This window comes from Callorhinus ursinus, unplaced genomic scaffold, assembly GCF_003265705.2.
Source record: "Callorhinus ursinus isolate GAN/ISIS: 27379988/994484 unplaced genomic scaffold, GSC_fseal_2.0 scaffold1, whole genome shotgun sequence".
Classification (NCBI taxonomy): Eukaryota; Metazoa; Chordata; class Mammalia; order Carnivora; family Otariidae; genus Callorhinus; species Callorhinus ursinus.
The window spans coordinates 3042118-3068074 of NW_027397063.1; the positions used below are offsets into that span (position 1 = coordinate 3042118).

General features: G+C 46.4%; 1 protein-coding gene across 2 annotated transcripts in view; it reads left to right on the plus strand.

The window, feature by feature from the left end:
* Positions 1 to 24269, plus strand: part of RCAN1 (regulator of calcineurin 1) — a 97805-nt gene extending 73536 nt beyond the window's left edge. The window contains exons 1-4 of one of the 2 annotated variants that reach the window (XM_025871810.2): positions 13394 to 13577; positions 16230 to 16403; positions 19450 to 19609; positions 22493 to 24269. In XM_025871810.2, the coding sequence (XP_025727595.1) occupies positions 13491 to 13577; positions 16230 to 16403; positions 19450 to 19609; positions 22493 to 22665 (594 nt within the window). In that variant the 5' untranslated portion in view covers positions 13394 to 13490 and the 3' untranslated portion in view covers positions 22666 to 24269. Of the gene's footprint in view, positions 1 to 13393; positions 13578 to 16229; positions 16404 to 19449; positions 19610 to 22492 lie in introns of those variants that run through there. The other variant, XM_025871802.2, reaches the window with a different exon arrangement.
* The last annotated feature ends 1688 nt before the right edge of the window (positions 24270 to 25957 follow it).

Here is a 25957-nt window from a genome sequence, read left to right on the forward strand (position 1 = left end):
GTACAGCCTCTCGGAATAGGGCATGCGGTCCACCTTCCCCGCCCCGCTTCTCTTAGAACTTTTCTTCTGCAGCTACTTTATCAGAATTAGCCTGGGCTGCCCTTGAGCCTTAGGCTGAGGGGGGAAAGGGGAATTTTGCATGGCCCCCTTGTCTGGCATTTGCCGAATGTCCCGGTCAGTCTGATCTCACACCTGAAGGGCAGGTCAAAAGATTTTTTTTTCCCTTGGGCGCCTGGGTGGCTCAGTTGGTTAAGCGACTGCCTTCGGCTCAGGTCATGATCCTGGAGTCCCGGGATCGAGTCCCGCATCAGGCTCCCTGCTCAGCAGGGGAGCCTGCTTCTCCCTCTCCCTCTGCCTGCCACTTGCCCTGCTTGTCCTCTCTCACTCTCTCTGTCAAATAAATAAAAATCTTAAAAAAAAAAATTTAAAAAAACACAGAGCTTCTGATTCGGGAAATATATTCTGTAACTGCCTGATCAGTTATCACAAGTTTCGTGGCTTCACACAACACCCAGCTATATTAGCTGACAGGTCTGTCGTCAGAAGCCCGGGCATGGTGTGCCTGGGTTCTCTGGTCAAAGTCCTACGAGGCTGGGGATTCATAGATGATAGTTGAATGAAATGCACAAATGGATGGCTTTTCTTTACACTTGAACGTCTGTTCTTAATCCCAGACAGCCCACATAAGAATCCGCTCAGTAAAGGTGCTCAAAACATACACGTTTCATCTCCAGGTAGGTAGAACCCAGACCCAGAAAAACCCACCTGTCTAGGGCAGTTTTCCCTGTAACTGATTTGCTGCCTGGAACTTTCCTCTCAGCCGTGCATTCGCTCCTTCGGGGATGAGACTTTGCTCTTCATAATTTGCGGCTTAAATACATCTGCTCTGGGAGGCCTTATCCTCACCATTAATGCTGTAATGGGCAAACAAGTTCATTAGGTAACATTCCAGTCTTGCTAGAAGGGAGATGCGGAGGGCAGGGCCATCCCAAGGAGAAAGGCGGAGATCTGGAATGCGACTCTGGGACAGCAAGAAGAGTAGAGAAATGAGGAAGGAGAAGAGGTGAGGAATGGCAGTGACAAAAAAGAATTTGAGAGTTCTGCTCAGAGCAGGCAGCGTGCTGGGGGTCGTCTGCAAGTCCTGGGTAGGAGATTTTCCGGAATCAGATATGTTCTGCCAGCCACACCCTGGAGCCTGCAGAATGTACCTCATGAGACTTGTTCCTGCTTGTGCAGAGCTCAGCACTGTGGAGCAGGACAGCCTCGTGACGGTCCCCGGGCAGTCCGTGGCCTTGACTCTAGCGAGAATGGCCCAGTCAACACAGCTGATATCTGGCCACTTCACCAGATAAAAATGGTTGGCGAAAGAGGTTATCAAAGAAAAACAAAAGATAAAGAAGATGTGGTCCATATACACAATGGAATATTATTCAGCCATCGGAAAGGATGAATACCCAACTTTTACATCAACATGGATGGCACTGGAGGAGATGATGCTAAGTGCAATAAGTCAAGCAGAGAAAGTCAATTACCATATGGTTTCACTTATTTGTGGAACATAAGGAATAGCAGGGAGGACATTAGGAGAAGGAAGCGAAAAATGAAGGCGGGGGATTGGAGGGGGAGAGGAACCATGAGAGAGTAGAAACTCTGAGAAACAAACTGAGGATGTTAGAGGGGAGGGGGGTGGGGGGATGGGTTAGCCTGGTGATGGGTGTTAAGGAGGGCACGTACTGCATGGAGCACTGGGTGTTATACGAAAACAATGAATCGTGGATCACCGCATCAAAAATGAATGATGTATTGTGTGGTGACTAACATTAACATAATAAAATTAAAGAAAAGAAAAAATATTTTCCAGTGAAATCCGTTTTTTTTTTAAATATGTAGGTAAGAGATGGGATTCTTTCAACAGTTGGCACCCCAGAATATTCATGGGTTATAAACACCAGGTTTGGGAATTGTGTGTATCAAATACTCGCAGGGCAAAGAAATTAAAGCCACATACCACACCATTATGCAAAAAAAGAAGGTAGATTTCCTCTCCCTAAGTTTAACCTTGAATAGCTTATCTGTTAACCAAGGTTTCTGTGACCATTGATATACAAGAGATAGTGGGGGGAGGGGAAAGAGGAGTCTTTGGTTATTACAAATGTCATAAGTGTTCACCACGGAAATACTAGTTAAGTCCAAATAGGCAAAAAAGGAAAACATTGCCACCTCATACTAACATGCACACTTTTTCTTTTCACCAAAATGGATCACAGCAATAAACATTGTTTTGTAACCTGCTTTTTTCTCTTAACAGCAAGTTGTGAACATCTTTATTGTGTCATGAGATAGTTTTCACCTCCTTCTTGTGAGAGGCTCTATAGTCAGTGGAGTGGATTCAGCATATTAATTAGCTGGTCACTGGTTGGATGTTGAGGTTGCTTTTGGTATGTGATTTGCATAAGCAGCATTGTGGGGGAATACATTTGCATCCATATCTTTGCGCACACCTATGTGGATTTCCTTAGAATAAATGCCTAGGAGTAAAATTGTTGAGTTTTCAATTGACATGATTAATGCTGAGAGTCTAAAACTGTTGAGTTGGGGCGCCTGGGTGGCTTAGTCGTTAAGCATCTGCCTTCGGCTCAGGTCATGGTCCCAGGGTCCTGGGATCGAGCCCCACATCAGGCTCCCTGCTCCGCGGGAGGCCTGCTTCTCCCTCTCCCACTCCCCCTGTTTGTGTTCCCTCTCTCGCTGTCTCTCTCTCTGTCAAATAAATAAATAAAATCTTTAAAAAAAAAATAAAAATAAAACTGTTGAGCTTACTGCCTTTTTTTTAACCATATATTTTTTTTGAAGTTCCTTAATGTGGATAGGTGAGCTAATGATCTGGAGTGGAATCAGTAGTATTCTCATGGTGTCCAATTTAAAGTCTGTCCTATTTGTGAGCTATTTCAGATGATTAACTGAGTGTCCAAATCTTTGACCTCAGAACTTATTGGTTCCTTGATCTTGGGAGTGATGGGTGGTTGGTTGGTTGGTTGGCTGGTTGGTTGGTTGGTGGACACAGTAACACACTCCAGGACCCTTCAGTAATAAAGGATTTGCCCCCCAGCTGCCCTTGGCGATTGCCCACTTTGGAGATCACTTCAGCTGAGGAGAGCCACCTCCCTAAGTTCCCCACCTCTTCTCCAGGTAGCTGCTGTCCCAGAGCTGACCAATGTGGGGGTATCAACACCCAGCCCTTCTGCTCCAGTGAGGATCGGGCCATCTTCAGAACACCCCACAGGACCAGCAAAGCTTCCGCTGGAACATTGTAGTCTTGGTCTTCCTCTGCCCAGTCTCCTTTTCTCCTCTTACCACCCCCACCCTCTTTTTCTTGGGTATTGAGCCCAGGAGCACCCCCCAAATAAATCTCTTGCACAGAACATCTGTCTCAGGGTCCGGAAGCAGCCAGTGTCTATTGAATTTATTCATTGGTTGAGGGGCTGCAGGGGGTGGGGGCTCAGAAGACCCGTGGTTGATTACTGTATATGCCACCTAATTCACCTCTACAGAGGGTAGTAATACCACTGTGACCTCCTTCAGGATAGAAAAGCCAGGCCAGCTTAGACTCTTGGGGAGGGTTTCTTTAAAGGATGAAGTCAGGCACAATCTCCCTAAGAGTTATTTCAACATAAGAAGATTGATCAAACTGTAGCCTAGATTTTTACAAAGGCAGCTTAAATGGTCTTTTTTTTTTTTTTAAGATTCGGCACCCAGGCGGGGGGGGGGGGGGGGGGGCAGAGGGAGAGGGAGAAGCAGACTCCCTGCTGTGCAGGGACCCAGAGGCGGGGCTCCATCCCAGGAACCTGAGATCATGAGCTGAGCCAAATGTAGACGCTTAGTCAACTGAGCCACCCAGGTGCCCCTTAAATGGTCTTTTAAAGAATGATCTTAAAAGCCTCATTCTGAAAATACGTGCATCTCTGGCTACTTTGCAGTCATCTCTAACCCCGTCTGCTAAGGCCACCCATGACCAAACCTTTCTGCCTCCGTCAATCACAAGCTCATTGTGTAGACGTCTGTAAGTGTGTTATAAGTGCGTTAAGGTTCTAATTCTTAGCTGGGCTGTCTGCCGCCCTGGTATGACCCAGTCACGTCTTACGAACAATTTCCAAAGAAACCAACTGTGGTTTGTAGACGTTTGAGCAGAATCTGTGTCACCCCTAACCTAATGTCTCCACCATTCGCTTGCATTACCATATAATTTCAGGGGTGGAAGAGAACATTCGGCAAATGTCCAAAGAGTCACTTACGGAAATGTGTTGTGCCAGTGAAGGGGCCAGAAAAAAATAAAGAATCGCCAAGTGAGGAGTGACGACGTGCTCTCTGTGTGTATTACTCGAAGTGGATTATGTGACAGAGAACATTGTGAGCCCTGGGGCGGGGGGTGGTGAGCAGCTTCTCGCGTCCCCCTACCCCTCTGGGTCTGGCTCACAGCAAGGGACTAATAATCTATTTTTGCTGACTACTAAATTAAGCCAGAGGCCGAGAGCTGGAATGCCTTTGGGGTCTGGGGTCCGGAGCGATGGGGACAATTATGTCTAGAGAGCACAGGGTTTAGCCTCCCAGGTCAGCCATAGCCGTGTGGGCCTCTGGGCCCTGAATGGCTACATCTTCCTTTCTTTACCCCCCAAGAAGCCAGATACTCTATTTCTATGTGAAACCTCCCAGTTTTTCAATATTGACAGCTAACTTTCTTAAATGTTGGGGAGCTGACAACTCACAACCAGTAAACTGGTTCTAGACCCAAGAGGACAGACAGCCCTTCCCTCCCAGACGCCCATGGTGCAGAGGTGTGTGGCCAAGTTCTCGTCACTTGGCAGCAACACCCAAACCTCCCCAACGAACAAAGTTGGCACAGTTGTTCTCTTTTCTGAGGGCGAGTGTTAATATCCCAAGTTGTTTGCTCTGTGTGGATAGTTTATTTTTTTCCTAAGTATATTTGAAGTCATTGTGTCATCCTCATGAAGACAGGATATGCTTCCTCCTGCAACTTATTATCAGACTTGTAAATAATCAGCGAAGAAGGCCGCGTTAAGTATAAAAGGACAGCATGTGCTCTGGCCCCGTTGGTAACTTCTCAAAGCTACAGACGGGGAAACAGGGCCTGGGGGTGGAGATGCAAAGAGCAGGAAAACACGCACGGCACACTTTTTTCTCCTGCATTTGGCAGAAAACAATTTCCGAGCAGATTCCTGAGTTTTTAAAGTGGGTGTGGATACAAACTGCATAGGAAAGTTCTCGAAAACTGTGTTTTCTATTTGGTTTTACAGACTCAGAGGTTTCAATTTTGCTCCACGCTCCTCCCCCGACCTTACATAGCTGGACGCCTCCCCCAGGGATCCATAGGCTGTTGCAGGGCCCCAGCCCAGGGCCAGGTTCCCCGGGAGAACCTACTAGAAAGACACCTGGCCTCCACCTCCCGGCAGCACACATCCTGGCCAGGGTTCAGCCGCGTCAGTTCTTCCCAGATGAGCGTGGAACATGGCACGGAAAGGATGAGGGCTCTTCGGTCAGTGTTCACACAAGAAAGGGGAGCTCATGCTTTGGAGGGAAAGGGATTTACTTGATGGGAACGAATGAGTGCAGGCTGCGCACGGGAATGAGAGAGAACCAGGTCCGGGGAGTGAGGAGCATAGGGGCGGACTGTGGCTAACCCGCTCCCAGTACATTTCCTGCCCCGGGGATTTGTCACCTCAGGATCACGCCCCTGCTGAGGAAGGCCCCTGGGCAGAAGTTAAAATCAGTGGTTAAACTAAGGTGGGTCTAGAAAGGAACAGACTAAAGAGAGCAAATGAGGGATGATTAATTAGGGTGGCTTCGGCCCCAGTCATCTCTAAATGAGCGTTACCTCCCTTAATCCCTGTCTGCTGGTCTGCAGGTCATTCATTAAGGATAGTTCTGATTTGCCTATGGCTGTTTCTCCATTTTAAGCCCTGTAAGCAGTGCATTTCCAAGAAATTACGGAGGGGTGGTTAACCTTCATGTACTAAGGAAAGAGTGAGGTAATAAGGAAACAAAAGTTAATGGGATTTTGAGTGCCTGTGGAATTTAACAAGCGAGATGAAATCCTGTATGAACCCTGACCTCTTTTTTAAGGTATAAATTTGAACATGCTCTTCCTCCCTGCTTTTTCTTAATCAACTGATTGTTTCATTTTATTTCTTCTCTTCTCTTTTCTTTTTTTTTGCTTTTCCTTTTTTTTGATGATACCAATTTTTTTTTAAATCTCCACCATAAGCTTTAACAGAGCATGCGTGCCCTTCTGCTAAAATACATGGTTAGCAGCTTCACCATTTGTTTTAAGATTTTATTTATTTATTTATTTGAGAGAGAGAGAGAGAGAGAATGTGAGCAGGGGGAGGGGCAGAGGGAGAGGGAGCTCGATCCCAGGACCCTGAGATCATGACCTGAGCCAAAGGCAGCCACTTAACCCACTGAGCCACCCAGGCGTCCCTAGCAGCTTCACCACTGACTGTATCGATCCTTTTTGGCGCTGGCATTAATAAGCCCACCCATATTATTTATTTAAGTCCTTGAAAGTTCTGGATTATCCCAGAAATACAAATTATGTGTACACTGTCTTGTATGAATCAGGCTCTTCTATTTTTCAAATTATCAGAAGTGTGCCAGGCTGAAGGTTAGTATTAATAGCATTTCTTCTGTGTTACCCTACAGATCCAGAAGATTAATGTTTATTAAACATAAAGGTGATCTTCATTTAAGATGGTTTTCTTGGGGCGCCTGGGTGGCTCAGTCGCTAAGTGTCTGCCTTCGGCTCAGGTCATGATCCCAGGGTCCTGGGATCGAGCCCCGCATCGGGCTCCCTGCTCAGGGGGAAGCCTGCTTCTCCCTCTCCCACTCCCCCTGCTTGTGTTCCCTCTCTTGCTGTGTCTCTCTCTGTCAAATAAATAAAATCTTTAAAAAAAAAAAAAAGATGGTTTTCTTATTTCAGATTTGGAATTCTTATTTTAGGCATCGTCTCCCATCCTGAGAGAACCACCACTTGCCTGTTTGTTCTGGGGGGTTCTGGTTAGGACCTTGAAGCCCATCAGCAGAAAGGTTACCTGCTTTGTTTTACATTTTCTTTGAAATGGAGGCCCCTCCCTGTGACTGAGCAGATTTTACCAGTAATAAAGCAATGCTAAAAGCAATAAATTCCTGCGCCCAAATCTGGCCTCTCAGAGCCCAGTTCCCTGATTATTCCTAAAAGAGAACAAGAATGGAAATTCCTTTGGAGATCAAAAAGAAGAACATTTTTCCTGCTCTCTTTCTTAACTTGATCATTAGGACAAAGCTCAAAGAAAATTGGGACTTCAATCACAATTCCTGTTGGACAAATGGTCTCCATGGGTTTTGAGCATGAATCTCATTGGTAAAAGAGTTTTGAGTACATCTGCCCGCAAAAGCATTTTTATTCGTAAATTCGACACAACTTCAACTCTACATTGGGCACTTTATAAAACATACCCTAAAAGTAGGCATTTAAAAAGGACATAAAAAGGCACTGAAAGAGGTGAAAATATATTGAGTTGAATATGTTCTTCCCACATGCAGAGGGTTGTCAAGATGGCTGCCGCGGCCTCTGGTAGTGTCCCATGGGTGTGGCCTCTGAGTCTGGAGTTGATGACTCAGTCCCCCATGCCCGGGAGACCCGTGGGCTCCCACACAGCAAGAATAGAGAAGGTACGCCCGGGAATGAGACTGGCACGCTTCGAACACACACATGCGCCTTTAACGATGTTACACCACCTCCTGGGATGAAAAGGAAGGGCATGGCCTTTGCTCAGACCAAAGACACGGGGCACCCTTCAGTCAGGAACACCAAGGGCCATGGCCCTTGGATGCCTGGTGAATTCTGGCTCTTAACCTGCCTCAGATGGGCCCTCCCTGGGGCAGTCTCTGAATGACACAAACATTTAACCGCATCTCCAGGAAGAGTGAGTGGTGTTGCCCCCACGTGGCTTTCACTGCAGTCCGGAGAGTGCCAGATAAGAACAGAAGTAGGAGGCCAGGCAGACCATGGTGAGAACCCCGGGGGGGGTCTCCGGGGCTAAAGGAGGGAGAGGACATTTAGTTGGGAGGGGCATCTCCTGCTTTGGTGCCTTTGTGTATTCTGTTCCCAAAGTGGAATGCTGTTCCCCAACATCCCACAGTTCACTCCCCTACTTCCTTCCAATCTGATGCATTCACATGCCATCTTCTCAGGAATGCCTTCTCTGGCTAGTCTCTCACTCAACATCTCCTTTTCCCAGGTCTTCCTATCCCTGCTCTGTGCCTTTTCCCCAGCAAATAGCACTGTCTAAACAGACTGGGTATTTTACCCATTTATTTTGTTTCTCTTCTTTTTCTTTTCTTCCTGTCTAGAATGTAAGTTCCATGAAGGCAGAGAGTTTTGTCTGTTCACCCTTGAATCCCCAACACCTAAAACTCCTTGGGTGAAAGGATGGATGGATGGATGGATGGATGGATGGATGGATGGATGGATGGGCGGATGGATGGATGGATGGATGGATGGATGGACGGACAGATGGATTCATGGATGCATAACTGGATGGGCAGATGGATGCATGGATGCATGGATGGATAGGTAGATGGATGAATGGGTAGATGGATGCATGCATGCCTGGATGGGTACAGGGATGAATACTAAGTGAAAGTCTTCATCTTCAACCTAAGGAACAAGGGGAAGTCACTGAAGTTTTCCCAGTGGGAGAGGAATGTGATCAAGCCCAGCTTCGGGAAGTTTTATGTTGTGGGAATTATGTACATATTGGAGCAATGAGAAATTGGCCACAGCGAGGCCAGTTAATAGGTATTGCAATTGCAGAAGCTGCCTGAAGTGGTGCGCTGGGAGTGCAAAGTGGAGGGTGGTACAGAGAATCCACAGAACTCTCCATGGACCTGCAGGTGTGGCACTTAGAAGAGGAAGACATCCAAGATGCCCTGGACGGCCCAGTCAGAGGGACTGAGAGAGATGGGGAAATGAGCTAGGATACCATAAGGCACTGCTGCTAGGTGGGCATGGTTCTGTGGTTCCATGGAACAAGCCTGGAATCTGCAATCGAAAGACCAGGGTGAATCCTGGCTCTCCTTAAGAAAGTGTGCCCTTCTGAACCTCAGCATCTTTAGAGGGGAAATAGGAAATTGAAATGCTGCTAAGACACAACAACCACCAGTTGTATTTCAGGCGCTGTGCTAGGCACTCTGCCAACATCACATCGTTGGATCTGAATTTGATATTAACCCGGTTTACAAGCTGAGGACAAGGACACGTCCCTTAGTTAATAACATCTTTTAGACTGGGAAATGATAATGAAGAGAGTGAGCCCCTGTGTTCTACTGCATAGTAACTCAGGTTGGAAGAATAAAGCGCCACATTATGGAGAAAAAGGTTACAAATATAAAGTAACAATAAAACAATTCCATTACCTCAGAAGCTAAAAACTCGACTCAACCACAAGTTCCATTAGCATTCAAGATAAATGCTTTTTTAAAATGACACCTTTTAGGGGCGCCTGGGTGGCTCAGTCGGTTAAGCGTCTGCCTTCAGCTCAGGTCATGATCCCGGGGTCCTGGGATCGAGTCCAGCGTCGTCGTCGGGCTCCCTGCTCGGCGGGAAGCCCGCTTCTCCCTCTGCCTGCCGCTCCCCCTGCTTGTGCTTGTTCTCTCTCGCTCTTTCTCTCTCTCTCTCTCTCTCTCTGACAAATAAGTAAAAAATCTTAAAAAAATATTAAATGACACCTTTTATCGAATCAGGTGTGTCATTCCCCCCCCCCCACCCCGGTCAGCCTTTTGCAGATTGCCTCATTCTTTGCTCTGCTTTGGTTTGCACATCAAAGCCCAAACTCAGTTTCCTTCTCTGATCCTTTGTAGCAAGTTTCCCCAGTGGCACATTCTTGGCATAGTTGTAAACTCCTTGGGGTTTATAAGGACGAGCTGAGGTCATCCTTACTTCGCCTGAGGAATGCTGTAATGGGAATGGTGGCGTTCAACATAAACCTCAGTTTTTCCTCACTGAAAATAGAAAATTTCTTGGTGAAAATATGCTCTAACTGCATGGAGCCAGAGGAACCAAATGCAAGTTAAAGAGATTCATTTAGGATTTTTATGGTATGAATGGAGGAAATGCAAAACATCTAAAGCTTTCAGTTGACTAAAGCATTTCATTTCTTCTTTAACTTCTGGTGTCAGTGTTACTATTTTAAGTGTGAGTTTTAGTATGCTTTTCAAGAGCTCTAATGAGACATTAGGCACTGCTGTCTTCAAATCACTTATATCCAACTAGCAAACAAGAATCAAAAATGTACTTGTCTCCCAAATGACGAGGGATATACGTGTAGGAAAGTCCACTCTCTTAATACTTGTTTTGGAACAATTTTTATCCTCTATGGGGGAAAATCGCTATTTACAACGTAAGTCTTTTGCACAGGATGTTTAGAAATCCAAGTTCATGTATAATAGACGTGCAGTCGAAAAACAGGCATTCCTAAGGAGAACTGTCATATTAGCAGAGGAAGGGAACCTGAGATGAGTTTGTAGCAGTGTCACCTCTGGGTACGGGGACAGCTGTCTGTCCCCTTGGCCAGCCAAGTCTGGAGCACCACTCACCCAGAAGCTGAGGAAGCCTGTGCTGGTGGCCCCTGGGCGCCCTTCTCCTGGTCCAAGGCCCCGGTCACTCTGTGACCCAGTTGAGTTTTGCCACAGAGCTATCTTTTCAACCTCCCTACAGTTGGCCACCATTTTGAGCTCCTCTTCCTGATGTAACAATGGGAGCACTCAGTTTCAAAATTGGATTCATATGGGGCGCCTGGGTGGCTCACTTGTTAAGCGTCTGCCTTCAGCTCAGGTCATGATCCCAGGACCAGCCCCGCATCGGGCTCCCAGCTCGGCGGGGACCCTGCTTCTCCCTCTCCCACTCCCCCTGCTCGTGTTCCCTCTCTCGCTGTGTCTCTCTCTGTCAAATAAATAAATAAAATCTTTAAAAAAAAAAAAAACTGGATTCAAATGAGCTTGAAATCAATTCAAAGGCAGGTACAGGATTACACATTTTTATTAGGCATTTTGGGCAGCCTGGTGAAAGATCAATTATTTGTCATCTATTTCCATGAGCAAAGACAGATAGATGAACAATCCTCCGATACCTCACTATTCCTTTTTTGTTGTTGTTTTCATCCATATAATGAAACAAAAACTGCAGATTTGGTTGAGCAGCAGTACTCTTGTCTCAGATGAACAAAAATATTTCAGATCTGCCCACACAACTGATCTGGAACTTTTATGTCATGATTTAAAAAAAGAGAGGGGGGGGGGCCGCCTGGGTGGCTCAGTCGGTTAAGCGTCTGCCTTTGGCTCAGGTCATGATCCCAGGGTCCTGGGATTGAGTCCTGACTCAGGCTTCCTGCTCAGGGGGGGAACCTGCTTCTCCCTCTCCCTCTGCAGCTCCCCCTGCTGTGCTCTCCGTCAAATAATTAAATAAAATCTTAAAAAATAAATAAATACAGTTTTAAAAAAAGAAGACGACAGTGAAATCAGCCTCTTCTTCCCCCTCCGATCACCTTTTAACTCTATTTGCTAAGGTGGACTCCAGGAGAAAAAGAAAAGGGGTTGGAACTTGCGGGGGTGGGCACCTCAGATCTGTCCCCAGACTCTCTAGAGGAGGGGAGGCTGTTCTGTGTCTCCTCCCTCCCCCTCCCCTTCTTTCCTCCAGCAACACCTCCCCTGGCCACACTGCCGCCACCAGAAACTAAAAAGCCATGTGTCACGGACCCACTGCTGACCACACTGAAAATGCAGCACACCCAAGCACACTCCCCAACACCAAGCACTGGCTCACTGCCCGTGGTGTTCGATGCAAACCCGTACTATTCATAGTGTTCCAAACTTTTGTAGAATATATGCATTTAGATCTTTTCAGGTTGGGGGTGATGGGTAGTTTGGCAAAGCAAACACCATAACTGGTTTCTTATATAACCCTACAGTTGGCAGCGAGGCAGCGTGCATTGAAATGAAGCAACGCTCATTCATCCAAGAAGGCTTTGCTTTTCCTTTTTTGGAGGGATAAATGCTCTGGTTTGTTTTTTCTCCGTGGCATATATTCATTTTATTATTGGCTGGCTTTAATGATTCTTTGAAGTTAATCTTTACGTGTGAATGGCAGGGTTCTGTTTAAGTTTTGGAAGCTTCCGGAGGAGGTGTCTCAGTATGCCTCTAGACTAGAGAATGCTTTTATAAGTAACTGGAGTGCTTTTAGGTGACACTGAAATTGGGGAGACTGGGAAGGACCTGGGACCCAGGCTGCCATAGGGATCAACGCTGGTCAAGTGCTTAGAATTTCGGAGTTGCAGCCTTTGGAAAGAACTAGCATCCTGCCATCCCAGTAGCTTCTCCACACCAGACATCGCACCTGGAAAAGTGGCCAGCTGAACTAACTTTTCAGCGTAGCATATGTTCTTTCCATTTCTTCTTCCTTTTCTATTAAAACAACAACAACAACAACAAACTTTGTCTACGTGTCTCAAAGCAAGACAACTGCCCGCAATGTTTCCTTTCTCAACTTCAGAGCTGAGATTCTCTAAAATGTTTTTGTATCTTTTTCGGAATCCAGTAGCCGTTAGAAAATGATCAAAGGGTTGCATATTCCTAGTTCCGAAATTACTACTAATAAAGTTTTCCAATGAAAAATCCCAGGATTGCTTGAGGATCTCTTCCCACGTTCCCACTGTGGAATACAAGCGGGAATTGGGACATTCATCCAGTAAAGTTCAATTGGGGGGGGAAAAGCCATATTTCAAAATGAATTCCACTTTTTTCTTTAAAAACAGAGTTCACTGACCAAGAAAGATTTCAAAATGTTTTCTCTAATACCCCAACACGAAACTTTGAGGTTTTCAGGGAATTACAGGGATCAAACAACGAGTCAAGACTTGGGTTTCCAGGTTTCCCAAAGGCTCGAAACTCCCCTAGAGGCTAATTGCTGTTTACTGCAGAGACCTTCCTCATTTTTCTTCGGTAACATTTTCCAGCTCAAGAAGGGTCGTCCCATTCAGCCTAGGAGCATGGTGTCTGAGTGGCTGAATGGAATTGCTACCAATGGAAAGTATGCTGCAAGAGGCGTTGATAAAGCAGCTGCAAGGCAAACCTTGGCTGTTTTTTCCATCCTCCCCAAGCAAAGTTAATTAGCATAGGGAAAATGACTAAGGTGTTGACGTCACCTCTTTCCAGTAGAAACTTACACTCTGTCTCCGTCGGTCTAAAAGCATGCAGGACTTGACTCAGGAATTTGCTGTCCAAACAGGATGCTCTGGAAGCTGTGCTTTTTTTTTTCCCAGGGGGCTGGACTTCAGTGCTTTATAAAGGGCTGGCCGGAGACAGGACCTACAGCCTCTTGCAAAGGAATCTCGCTTGGGTTCTGACTGCCTGAGCTGCTAGTCCTCTCACTGTGAGAAAGCAAGATGCACTTTAGAAACTTTAACTACAGTTTTAGCTCCCTGATTGCCTGTGTGGCAAACAGTGATCTCTTCAGCGAAAGTGAAACCAGGGTAAGGCTTCTAATGTAATGTGATTTTTGAGAGTTTTCAGAGCATTATGTTAATTGGGACTATGAACTGAAATATTTGCAGGGTGTTATGTGGCTGTCTTGTGGGCTTGGGGGTTTTGGAATAAATCCAAAATACTTGGAGCTTTATCAGTCAAAAGCCATTGCCTGAGGACTTAACCGTGAAGGAATTTTTGAAGCTTTCAATATTTGAAAACATCCAGGTCCCTTGATCAACTGGAAACGCAACTGGTTTTAACAGGGTATTTTTCGTTCTGTGTAGGTTGTAGTAAACTTTTAGAGGGAAGCTTTTTCTGACAGTGAATGGAGCTTTTCACTTGGACATCTAGAGACCAGAATAATTTTATCTTAGGAAATAAATATCGTAAAGATGTGTGTATGTTTGTAGTAATTACAAGGGCCCGTCCTCAAGTTTTCAGATTTCTTTAGCTAGGGAAAATGAGGCCATAGCAAGTAATAAAACTGGATAAATAACTTAAGTGGGGGATAAGTGTACCTCCTGGGAAGCAGCTCTCATTGATGGTAATTAGTATAATTAGTAATTTTAATTACTGTGCTTTTCTTCATTTGATTAAGATGTAAGATTTCCATCACTGGCTACCCAGCTGTCTAATTGATCTTGAACAGTACTGTATATGAATGAATTCTGTGTGTTCTGTTTTGGGGATGGTATTCGTGTGATATGCTTTATACTCAATGCCATATTGGAGCCTGTGAAAAAACTGTTGTTTTGTTTTTTTTAAATCAAATGTAACTCCATAATTGCGTATTATACTTGTGAGCCAGGACTAGTCTTTTTTTGAACTAGGTATCAGCACATTTTACGTATGAAAGTACTACAAAATCTATGTATTTCGTATTAGTCTTATATGAATCAAAATCAGTATTTAATTAATTAGAGATGCCATCCAACAACTGTAATAACCAGATAACAATGATTAGAACCAATAAGATTATTTATTTTATTGGAGAATGGTATCACAGTCATATGGATTTAACAGATATTGTGCCTTCTCTTGTGTTCTGGTCCTGAGCCCTGACTTGTATTCTAAAAATATTCCTCAAAGTCCTCTCCCCCTAAATTCTGAATCATAACGTCAAAACTAAGCAGTTGGTCACAATGCCTATTGATGAGGTCATGCAAAATTCCAAATTTATGCCCATACGCTGTGCCAGAAACTTGCCCGTCCTCATGCTCCAGAGAGGTGGAGGAAAAAAACCACACGCAGCCAGATAAAATCCTCCGCGAAGCATCTGCTGTGCGTTGTTCTCATTCTTTGCCTCTGCAAAACCCCTCAGAACTGTTCATAAACTAAAGAAAAGCCACGGAATTCAAAGAGAGGAAGTGTTCCCACTCCCCCCTACCCCCCTAACAACCTGCCCAGTGGTGGCAGGCTGACCGCTGGCCCCACGAGCTGGAACACAGGTCCTGTCCTGCCTGTGGAGCGCCTTGGCCCCGGACATCCCATTCCCTCTCCTCTGTCTAGCGCCGAAGAGTCTTGAAAACGCTCTCCCCTCCTATACACCATCCTCTCGCCGCCCCTCTGCAGAAACCGTGCTTTCCATAGGTTTCCGAGGTGCTCGGTGGGCCCCGCCCACCTCCCCTTCTGCATGGATCCCCTTTATAGAAGGCACGCCGCCCCCACCGGACCTTCAGCCAGCCCTTTTCTGCCTTACACAGAATTCCCCAACCTGTCCTCAGTGTTCAGTCTGGAAAAAAAGACTCGGAAAGCACGACTACTCAAAGTCCATACAATCTTTCTGGAAGTTTCGGCTGTCAGCTCCCTCTCTGGTTGGAACCCTGAGGCCTTGCAGTAGCTTCCCAGTTCCCCCCACACCCTCTCGCTGACGCCCCTCCCCCTCCTGGACCCAGCCCAGCAGGGGGCGCTCTCCAAAGAGCTTTTCCCAAAAGGCTCCCTCCTGATTGGAAGCCTAATAACACCCTTGAACTTAAGCATTTCCATTCTAAGAGCTCATGCTGTTTCATAATTTTCACTAGCATTTATAACACTAGAGCTAGAAATGTACATATATTAAAGCCAGCATGCAGAAATGGGTCCATTTGCACTACATTAATTTTTAAACCAGTATTCTTTTCAAAGAGTTAAAAAGTAACAGACCAAGCGGGAAAACAATAGGGGGATTTCTTCTTAAACCTCTTCCTTTACACTAAGAAATGCAAGGTTTCTTTTAACTTCATTGTTTCCCAGTGCAATAAAAAAAATTTTTTTTCCAAATGAGCTCCAGTGGTGTTAAGCCCTAAAGAAATATCTGCTGCACACAGCAACACCCAAAACTGAGCAGTAGGATCAGAGTTCACGGGGCTGGGGAAGGTTGTTGGACGTTAGGAACTGTCCTTTCCACTTTAAAAAGACTGTTTCTGTGACTATAAGAGGTGGTTAAGTATTGGTACTTGTTCTGCTCATTCAGTGAATTTAATAAAATCACCTGTCTTAGACTTAAAAGGGCAGAAAGAGCAAATCTTCAGAGGGTGGCTGTCTGTCCCCTCTAAGAAAGGAGTTGGGTGTTCTCGAAATGATACTAGTTCACTTCCTCAAGAAGAAACGCATTGGAGTTGTCAAGACTCCTACGCAGATATGTTCTAACTCCTTTTATTTTTGTTGTTACTTTTCAGGCCAAATTTGAATCCCTCTTTAGGTCATATGACAAGGATATCACCTTTCAGTATTTTAAGAGCTTCAAACGAGTCCGAATAAACTTCAGCAACCCCTTATCTGCGGCAGATGCCAGGCTCCAACTGCATAAGACTGAATTTCTCGGAAAGGAAATGAAATTATATTTTGCCCAGGTGAGTTGAATCCATTGATACGCATGCTTCTCCCTCTCCCCCCTTTTAAAAGTAGCTTATAGGGGTGGCTCAGTTGGTTAAGCAACTGCCTTCGCTCAGGTCATGATCCTGGAGTCCCGGGATCGAGTCCCACATCGGGCTCCCTGCTCAGCAGGGAGCCTGCTTCCCCCTCTGCCTCTCTCCCTGTCCCTCTGCCTGTGTTCCCTCTCTCGCTGTGTCTCTGTCAAATAAATAAATCTTTAAAAAAAATCATTATATATATTACTTAGCTATCAGAAAGGATGAATATTACTCATTCATCAGAAAGGATGAATACTTACCATTTTCATCAACATGGTTGGAACTGGAGGGGATTATGCTGAGTGAAATCAGTCAATCAGAGAAAAACAATTATATGGTTTGGGTGTTATACGCAACTGATGAATTAGTGTTCAATAATGCCAAAATTAATGTACTATGTGTTGGCTAATTGAATTTAAATTAAAAAGAAATATCATTATAACAGGCACATAATACTGTGCCATATAGATATTTCAAACATATTTAACCAGTCTTTACTCTCAGACATTTATCTTGTTTTCCAATTTTTCACTATCATAGATGATGCTTCCGGGAACATTCCTGCATCTGCACCCTTTTTTAAAGCATGTTTATTTTGTCATTTGAATGACAAAAGCAACACAAGTTAACTGAAACAATCCAAGTACAACACAAAAGTCCCTAAAGTTAATTAGATAGGTTTCTCCACTCTCTTTCCAAAGCCTTCCCCCTAATGTAACCACCTTTGAAAATCTAGTGTGAATCCTTACACATTCTCCCCTTCACATATACAAAGACACAAACACAGAGTAGGAGTCCATTTTCTTGCACAAAACAATGGAGTCACTCTCGCCTTCTCTTTTACTTAGCAAGGGTATGATGGACAACCTTCCCAGTCAATATGTACCTTATGTGTTGATTTAAAACTCTGAGGCACCTGGGTGGCTCAGTCGTTAAGCGTCTGCCTTCGGCTCAGGTCATGATCCCAGCATCCTGGGATCGAGCCCCACGTGGGGCTCCCTGCTCGGCGGGAGGCCGGCTTCTCCCTCTCCCACTCCCCCTGCTTGTGTTCCTGCTCTCGCTCTCTGTCAAATAAATAAATAAAATCTTAAAAAAAAAAAAAAGAAATTTAAAACTCTTAAGTTTTGAGAAAGGCGAAGTTCATACTCTAAATTTTCCGTGCCTCGCCTTTAAGAAAACATCAGCATATATTTGAAAGCAAGTGATCTCAGAAATGGCCCCTGACCTTGGTTTGAGGAACTCTGGGAGAACCTTTCCTGCTCCTTTAGGAAGGCGGTCCGTAGAGTGCGACGTTGTGGCCATGGCTACTCTGGCACTCGAAGGTTTGTGCAGAGGGTTTCCAGGAATTTGCTTCGGGGTTAGGGCTAATGACGTGCTCCAGGCGGAGAGCAGACCTGAGTGGGTCCCCACTCTCTGCAGTTTCTTAGCAGCACCGAGCTCCATGCGATGGAGCGCCTGCAGACTGCAAATGCAGGCATGCACATGGGCACAGGGGCTGCCAGGCCCGGCTTGAAAGGAAACTGGTAGCAAACACTAAGAAATCCTCCTGGTAGCAGGAGTCCCGGCCCCAGGACACTCACAAAGGGCTGTGCATGGGTTTGCTTTTTCCCTGGCTCACCATCCTTCCAGTTCTCCCCACTCCCCCCCGCTCCAACCTTCAATGATCGGTGACCCATTTTCAAGGCAGCTCACAAAGTTCTATATGATGATGTAACAGGGATCCAACAGGTTAGCAGGGGAAGGAGAAGGAACTTCTTGGATGCTGCTTTCTGGTTCTAGCTGGCCCACACTGGGGCTCTGAGCTCCCCAGAGCGGTATAGGAGCAGACATTAGAGAGGCTTCCTGACCTGGGCAGAAGGGCTCACTGGCCCCTCAAGCATAAATTAGAGCTGGGATGCCCCGCCCCCTCGTGGCCTGTGGGAGGCACGGGTTTTGACCTTGGATCCTTAGTTGTGAGCACACTCCTTTCTGAGTTTGATCACGTTCTGGATCATTACTTAGTCCTTCCACAGCTTTCTTCTCTCTCTCTCTCTCTCTCTCTCTCTTTTTCTAAGCTGATGATTTTATTTATTTACTTTTCTTTTATTTATTTTTTTAAGATTTTATTGATTTCTTTGACAGAGAGAGACACAGCGGGAGAGGGAACACAAGCAGGGGGAGTGGGAGAGGGAGAAGCAGGCTTCCCGGGGAGCCAGGGAGCCTGATGCAGGGCTCGATTCCAGGACCCTGGGATCATGACCTGAGCTGAAGGCGGATGCCTAATGACTGAGCCACCTGGGCGCCCCCCACAGCTTTCTTCTGATTACAAAAGTGAATGTGCACTCATTGTGAAAATTAAAATACAAAGAAAACCCAAACTGGTTAGACATTGACGTAACACCTTTCTGGATGGCCCTGTAGCCACTGATAGGACTTCTAAGCCCACGCTAGCGTCATGGGTTATTGTTTCATATTATTTTTTAAACTTCCTTGAAGGTGGACCCTTTTTCCCTTCATCACTTTTGTCATGTGATTTGGAAGCCCAGAGTGAGGGAATTGCGGGGTACCACTGGGTAGGCAGGAGTCCTGGGCCCCGTCCCTGCTTTGGCCCCTGAGAAACTCTGTCATCTTAGAGCTGTAGCTTGGCCTTTTGGAGCTTCTGCTATGCCTCTATGATATGAGGACCCAGAAGAAATGGTTGCTGAGATCCCTCTAGCCTCAAGCAACAGGGGCTTTATTTTTCCCATTTCTACTAGAACGGTACTAATTTTCCATCAGTCTGGGTCAGTATTAATTACTTGCCGTCCCTGCGCCTGTGGGTCCCCCATAACCCTGTCGCATTCTCCAAACAGACCGCATGGCGAGCTGTCCTTGAACAGCATGCGTTCCGCTGCCCAGACGTGGGCTCGTCCTTTGTCCTCTGTCCTCCGCGAGCTCACTAAGTGCCGTTGGATCGCGTGGCTTCTCTCCTCCAGAAACATCACCTGTGTTTTCTCTCTCTCCTCAGACTTTACACATAGGAAGTTCCCACCTGGCTCCCCCAAATCCAGACAAGCAGTTTCTGATCTCTCCTCCCGCCTCGCCTCCAGTTGGTTGGAAACAAGTGGAAGATGCTACTCCCGTAATAAATTACGATCTGTTATATGCTATCTCCAAGCTGGGGCCAGGTAAGCTGTGCTCTGGGGTGGGAGCAGGGAAAGAGATGGGGAGAAATTGTACTCGGGGGCCAAGACCGAGATGCACACCTGCCTCGGAGTGGCCAGAGCCTTGTGGCCCCTTTCGGCTGTCCTTCAGTGGATGCGAGCGGGTTCTGTGAATTGTTCCTATCTCCGTTCATCTGTGTCTGTAACTCAAGTTGTTGGGAGTGTACACACCTGCCTCTGTCCTTAGCCAGTCATGGGGACCAAGCACCATGACCCCTCACGGCCGGCATCTTGCAAATCCTTCCTGCCACCAAGCACAGCCTGTGTGGGCAGCTCCAGACCCAGGCCCCAGGCCTGTCACCCCAGGATGAGCGATTGGACTTGGAAAGGGAAAACAGACCATCCCACACTTGAGAAACTTCATTTTTAGTCAAGGTGGTTTCGCCCATTGATCCGATTCTCACCTGCCCTTTTGAATGTTGAAGAGAACCACAGAGTATAGTGAAGAAAGAGCCCCTGTCATGCATGCCCCCTCTTGGCCCCATTGGGGTGCTCACACCTTTTCAAAATGCAGAGAAAGACGAGGTTCCGGTCCTCTGATGCGAGGAACGTGTGAGTATGCAGAGAGAGATAACAGATACTATGGCCTCAGTCTTCTTCCCTATACAATGGGTATTACCCAGTGGAGTTAATGAGCAGTAGAGGGGATTGTGTAGAAAGCACCTCAGAAGTGCCTGGCCCACAAGCATTGCCCAGTACAAGATTTCTGGAAACAATAAAATGTTGGTGGTTCCTGTCCTACCTGCTAGGGTTTGAGTGAGGGGCATGAAGTGGTTTGAGCCCACCCTCCTGCTCTATCTATAGAGCAACCATAATAAATGCTGAGACTATCAGCTCCTCATTTCTCCTTGCCCAGCAATCTGATGATGTTCCTTTGGCTGGAGTGTTTTATTTCTTGGACCCTCAGCAGTTTCATGTTGAAAAGATTATATTTCTGAACATACCGCCCCAGTGGAAATTCCCTCTGAGGGAGAGAGCAAGAATCACATTACTTACTGGTAATGGTGGCGTGAAGGTCAGGATGGCCAGTCTGAGGAAGCAGGCGCCCCTCCCCGCAGCTCCTGGCTCAGGTGCATCAGCAGAGCTGAGGAGTGGAGTCTGTGGGGATGCTAGAGAAGAAATGGGACCTCCATCAGGGAGAGGTGACAAACCGCTCTAGAGGCAAGAAGTTCAGCTAAAGACAGGTCATCACACTCCAGAATCTACCACGCCTTTACAGAAGGCTGATCTGAGAAGCCTTTTCAGAAACTAGACATAATAAAATCCATTCACCCTTAGTTTATCTCACAGTGAGCTGGAACAACATTCATATTTGGCTGTGCTTTGCAGCCAACAAGATTGCAAAGATTTTGCAAATACGGTCCTATGCGGAAGCTTGCTGCATTGTGGCCAGTTGGTAGGTAGATAAGGATCCTGACCAGCGTGATCTTGTGACCCTCCACCTTCATTCCCTCCCCGACATTCCACATTGAGAAACAACAACTACCTTTTTTCATGAGGAAAAGTGCCTTCCAGATTCCGAGGAGTCCCCAGAGTAGTGTGAGGCAGGAAGGTCTGGAATCCGGGCTGAGGAAGAGCACACAGAACTTGGAGGAAAACCCACCCCTGTACCCCTGGAGGGGAGGGGAGGAGCGAGCTGACGCAAACCCTCCCCCCACCTGTTTAAATCCTAGCTTTCTACTGCACCCAGCTTCCCACCAGTAATGGTCCATGCTCTATTTGTAAACATTAGTAAAACTAGGTGACACTTACTGGGCCTGCGACCCGGGCACCAGGACCTAAGAGCTTGGCTTGCACTTACGTAATCGGCTCAGTGAAGTCAGGGTCATCATGATCCCATTTTACAGAGGAGAGGAGATGGAGGTTCACAGGGATGCGAAGGAATGCGCCCACGGGCTCCGGGTACTGAATGGTGGGGCTCCTAGCCCACGTTTGGCTACCGCCTCCCTCAGCCCTGAAGAGGCAGCCAGAGCAGCGCCACAGATTGCTTCTCAGTTACTTCTAGAAGACTCATCCATCCCACCCTTGCCGCACCAGAGGGCCTTGAACTGAACTGGACTGAACCTGGTCAGACTCAGGCTGACCTAGAAATGCAGGACACTCCTGGCTCCCGGGGGTGCAAGTTGTCCAAAGCAAAGGGATGCTGTGGTCAAACATGTTTTGAGAGCCCCTGGTTCAAACCAGCCATAATTGAGTCCTCTCGTGGGGCCCCCGGTGTGTGCTGCCTCCACACAAGAGCCTTGAGAGGGAGGCTGGCGATGTCCCTTCCTACCATGTTTTATTCATGCACCGTCTTCTGAGTGCACACTCCTCACACTGTGCTCGGGAGTCATCTGGGAATTTTAGGAGGCCTGGTGAGCATGTTAAGTGTAATTAAAAATGCACTCCTTGGGACACACCTGACTGGCTCAGTCTGGTAGGTGTCTGACTCTGGCCCAGGTCATGATCTCAGGATCATGAGGTTGAGCCCCGCGTTGGGCTCCGCACTGGGTGTAGAGCCTGCTTGGGATTCTCTCTCTCCCTCTGCCCCTCCCCCATATAAATAAATAAGTAAATACGATAAACTCCTTCCATACACCCCGATTCAGTGTTTGAAAGCAGAATAATATATAATGGTGATTATATATGTGTGTGTGTATGTTTTTATATTATTCTTGTGTTTATATATATACTTTTATATATAAATGTTTTTCTGCTAGAGCAAAAAAGAGGTATATCAAAGAATACCCATCCAGAGCGTATCTGGCCGCGTGCCTCTGTCCCTGCTGACCGTCCAGAGAAGCTTGGCCGCGCAGACCCCTCCATGCTTCTTGCCTGAGTGACCCTGCATTTCTCTTCCTTCTCTAGGGGAAAAGTATGAATTGCACGCCGCGACTGACACCACTCCCAGCGTGGTGGTCCACGTGTGTGAGAGCGACCAGGAGAACGAAGACGACGACGAGATGGAACGAATGAAGAGACCCAAACCAAAAATCATCCAGACCCGAAGGCCGGAGTACACGCCCCTGCACTTAAGCTGAACTGGCGCCCCCGGGGGGCAGAAGAATTCCGAATCACACTCGCGGGGAGGCATCTTGTACTGGGGAAGTGGCCGCTCACGACCTGGGAGGTGGCAGCCGTGATGGGCGGGGCAGACATTCCAGCGCGCCTGCTCAGAAGGGAATCCGGGCTCCGCCCCCTAGTTCTGATGCTCCGCCTCCGCCAGCGTTCCTGGCTTCCGGGAATGTCCTGGGCCAATCCCTGAGCTCCGGGTGATCGCACGAGGACATTTGGGCCCAGCTCGATGCAAACTGATCACGATAGTGTTTCCTAATTGTCCTTCTCTGGTAGGTTCTGTGTTTGTCAAGGGCAGCTTCATCCCCGGGTGTGGGGAGAGCCTTCTGTTGCTGACCAGCCTGCGGGGTAGGCTCTCTCTACTGGGAGGAAGAGGCACCGCGAAGCCACAAAGTGGTGCAGAAACGTGAAAACGAGAACAACGCAGATGTGGGATTTGTAGTGTCTCATTCTTTTTCCCCCTCATGTTCTAATGTTTGTGCATGTATATTACTGATTTCCAAACTAACCTTTGTTCGTGTATAGAGTTACGCCATTGTTGTTTTGCATCTTTTGGGAAGACGGGAAAGCATTTGGAACATCTGTCACCTTTGCAGATTCATGACTGTCTTTGCAACAGCACTCGCACGGGGCATCCCGGCTGGAATACGTCCAGCCCGCCTCCTGTCCGATGCCGCATCTACCTTGTGCTTTGGCAAAAGAAGTCGATCTGAAATTCCTATGTCGCGTTTCGCTTTATAAAATTCAGAGAATAGCAGTTTCACTGCCAACTTTTAGTGGGTGAGAAATTATAGTTTGGGTCTTTTGGGTCAGACATTGTTTCCATTTCCTTCTTTTACGTGGTGGTTTATACACATGAATCATAGCCCCCCCCAAAAAAACTTTTGGGGGAGCTGTTGGTTGAGAGAGTTGATTTTTTTTTTTCTTACCCCACTAAAACGTCACGATAAACTTGTAAATAAAGCTGATAGCATATATTCATACCCATTGTACACTTGGGTGAAAAATACGGCGGTGGAAGAATAGTGTCTGAATATTCCCCTACCTGTGACTTGTATGTTGTAGAAAATGCTGTTAAATGTTGGACAGGACTTGAACTCAAAGCATGTGAAGTGGATAGTACATGTGTGGTGGAATGAAAGAGATGCAGTGCCTTCCCCATTAATTCCTGATGGAATCGTTACACTCGGTTAGTCTGTAATTTTTTTTTCTAGTTGTAATGCGTATGTCTGGTAAAGAGGTATTCTATTTTGGCCTTACAATACCATAGCAAAATTGGTCGTTTTGAAATACCTAATGACAAGTAACAGTGCATGCTTTGGAAGTTTGGAAGGTGGTTTCCTTTTAAGAAGCAAATACATTTGATTGTTCATGTCAAGAAATTGAATGTTCTCAAACCCCTGTTTACAGTACTTGGTGAGGTGGGGGGCAGGTGAGGGAGAGACCATTGCATAGCTGTTCAAATGTTCCTGGTTAAGTGCTTTTAAACTGGAGAGGCTAACCTCAAAATATTTTTTTTAACTGCAGTCTATAATAAATCAACACAATATGCTCTTTACGGAAAGGTTAATCTTTGTGCCCTTTTATTTTTGATGGACCGGTCTGTGAACTCTTTGAATCCTGCAGCAGTCTCAAAAGGACACATTGCTTCACCAGTTTCTGTTTAGAAACTCCTGATTCTTTGCTCTGGTTCACGGAGGGATAACCACACTAACCAGACACCACTTAGCAAAGGGGAAAATAGATAAAACTGAAATCGGGGGTCTGAGTATTTGCTTTGTGTAGGGAGATGATACTCTGACGAGAAGCCTACTCACCAACAAAACCAGCAGCTCCACTAAACAGCAATGTTTTTGATTGTTAATTTGAAGAGTCGTCTTTCCTGTTAGAAAAGATGTCCACGAAAGATACTGAATTACAAAGGCCAGTTATGTTCAGAAAAGTCTGTCTCTGAACCTTCTGTTTGAATCTCAAGCAGCCTTTTCCCTGGAGCCCTGATGACACGAGGTGGTGAACTTCCTGCCCCGGCCAGCCCACAAAAGCCAAAACAAGCCAGGGTTTCTTCGCCGAACTCGAGAAAATGACATTAATCTCGATCAAGATTAACATGAGGCATTCCTCCGTGAAAATTCACATGCTCTTCTTTTTTTTCTCCTGTGAAGAGCCTCATCCCATCACGTCCAGGAGAATTTCCATATCTTAAACCCATATACGTTTGAGGTTTAAACATTGTCAGAAAATCCACTTTTCAGTCTGGTGGGCAAATTGGATTATCGGGCAGATTCACTAATTGCCCACCTAGCAAGGGAGGAAGCTGTCCTTTATCATCACGTTGAGTAGCAAGGAGCCCACCGGGTGAGCACGGGTGGATGACACAGCGTGCCGGCCCAGGATCCTTTCTCATCAATAACCCTGGGATAAAATCAGAACGTGGTGTCAGTTCACTCAGAATTCCAGATGGTCCCCTCGTACACCTGGGAAACTATAAGCAGATGCAGATATGGTCCCACTGCCCATGAAGATGACAAAGCCTAGAGTAGAAATCACAAGTCACTGAACATCTGCACTCGTGAGGACAATGGCTGATGAGTTGTTCCGTGGCAGCCTCAGCTGGAATCCCGAAACCGTGCACTTGCTGCTTCCCAGGCTGGTGGATACCAAGGGCCCCAGATCATGAGCATGCTCAGGACTCATGCGTCTGTTGGTCCCGCCCTGCTCATCAAAGGGCTCTTTAAAATGTGAAGCAACAGACACAAAACAGCCAGCACCAAGCAAAACATACCCTTTTGCCATTGATTGAATGCATTCCTTAAATAGATTTTGATAAATACACTTCTGATCTGGTGGGAACCAGCATAGAGTCATCCAAGAAAAGAATCCCGGCCCCCCCTGAAATGGATGCTAAACCCAAGTGAAGGGTGGTAATCGATGGAGAAGTATTAAGATTTCATGCGGCTATTAATACTTGGGTTAGGAAGACTGATTTGCAGTCAGCAAGCATTTAGGATTTTATATTTCCAGAATGCGAATGCAGTGTGAATTAGTGCCCATGGGAGACGTGGGTTTTCAGAGAGCCTCAGTTTTCAGTGAAATGTACAGAATTCACTACAAAGTAAACAGACAGATTTTCTCAAATGTTAAATTGCAACAGATTCAATGTACTGTACAGACATGTTTATGGCCCAAAAATGAATCCGAGCTAGGGTATGTCGTACTCTAAAATGTATGTCATAGGGTTGCAGAACCCTGTGGAATATT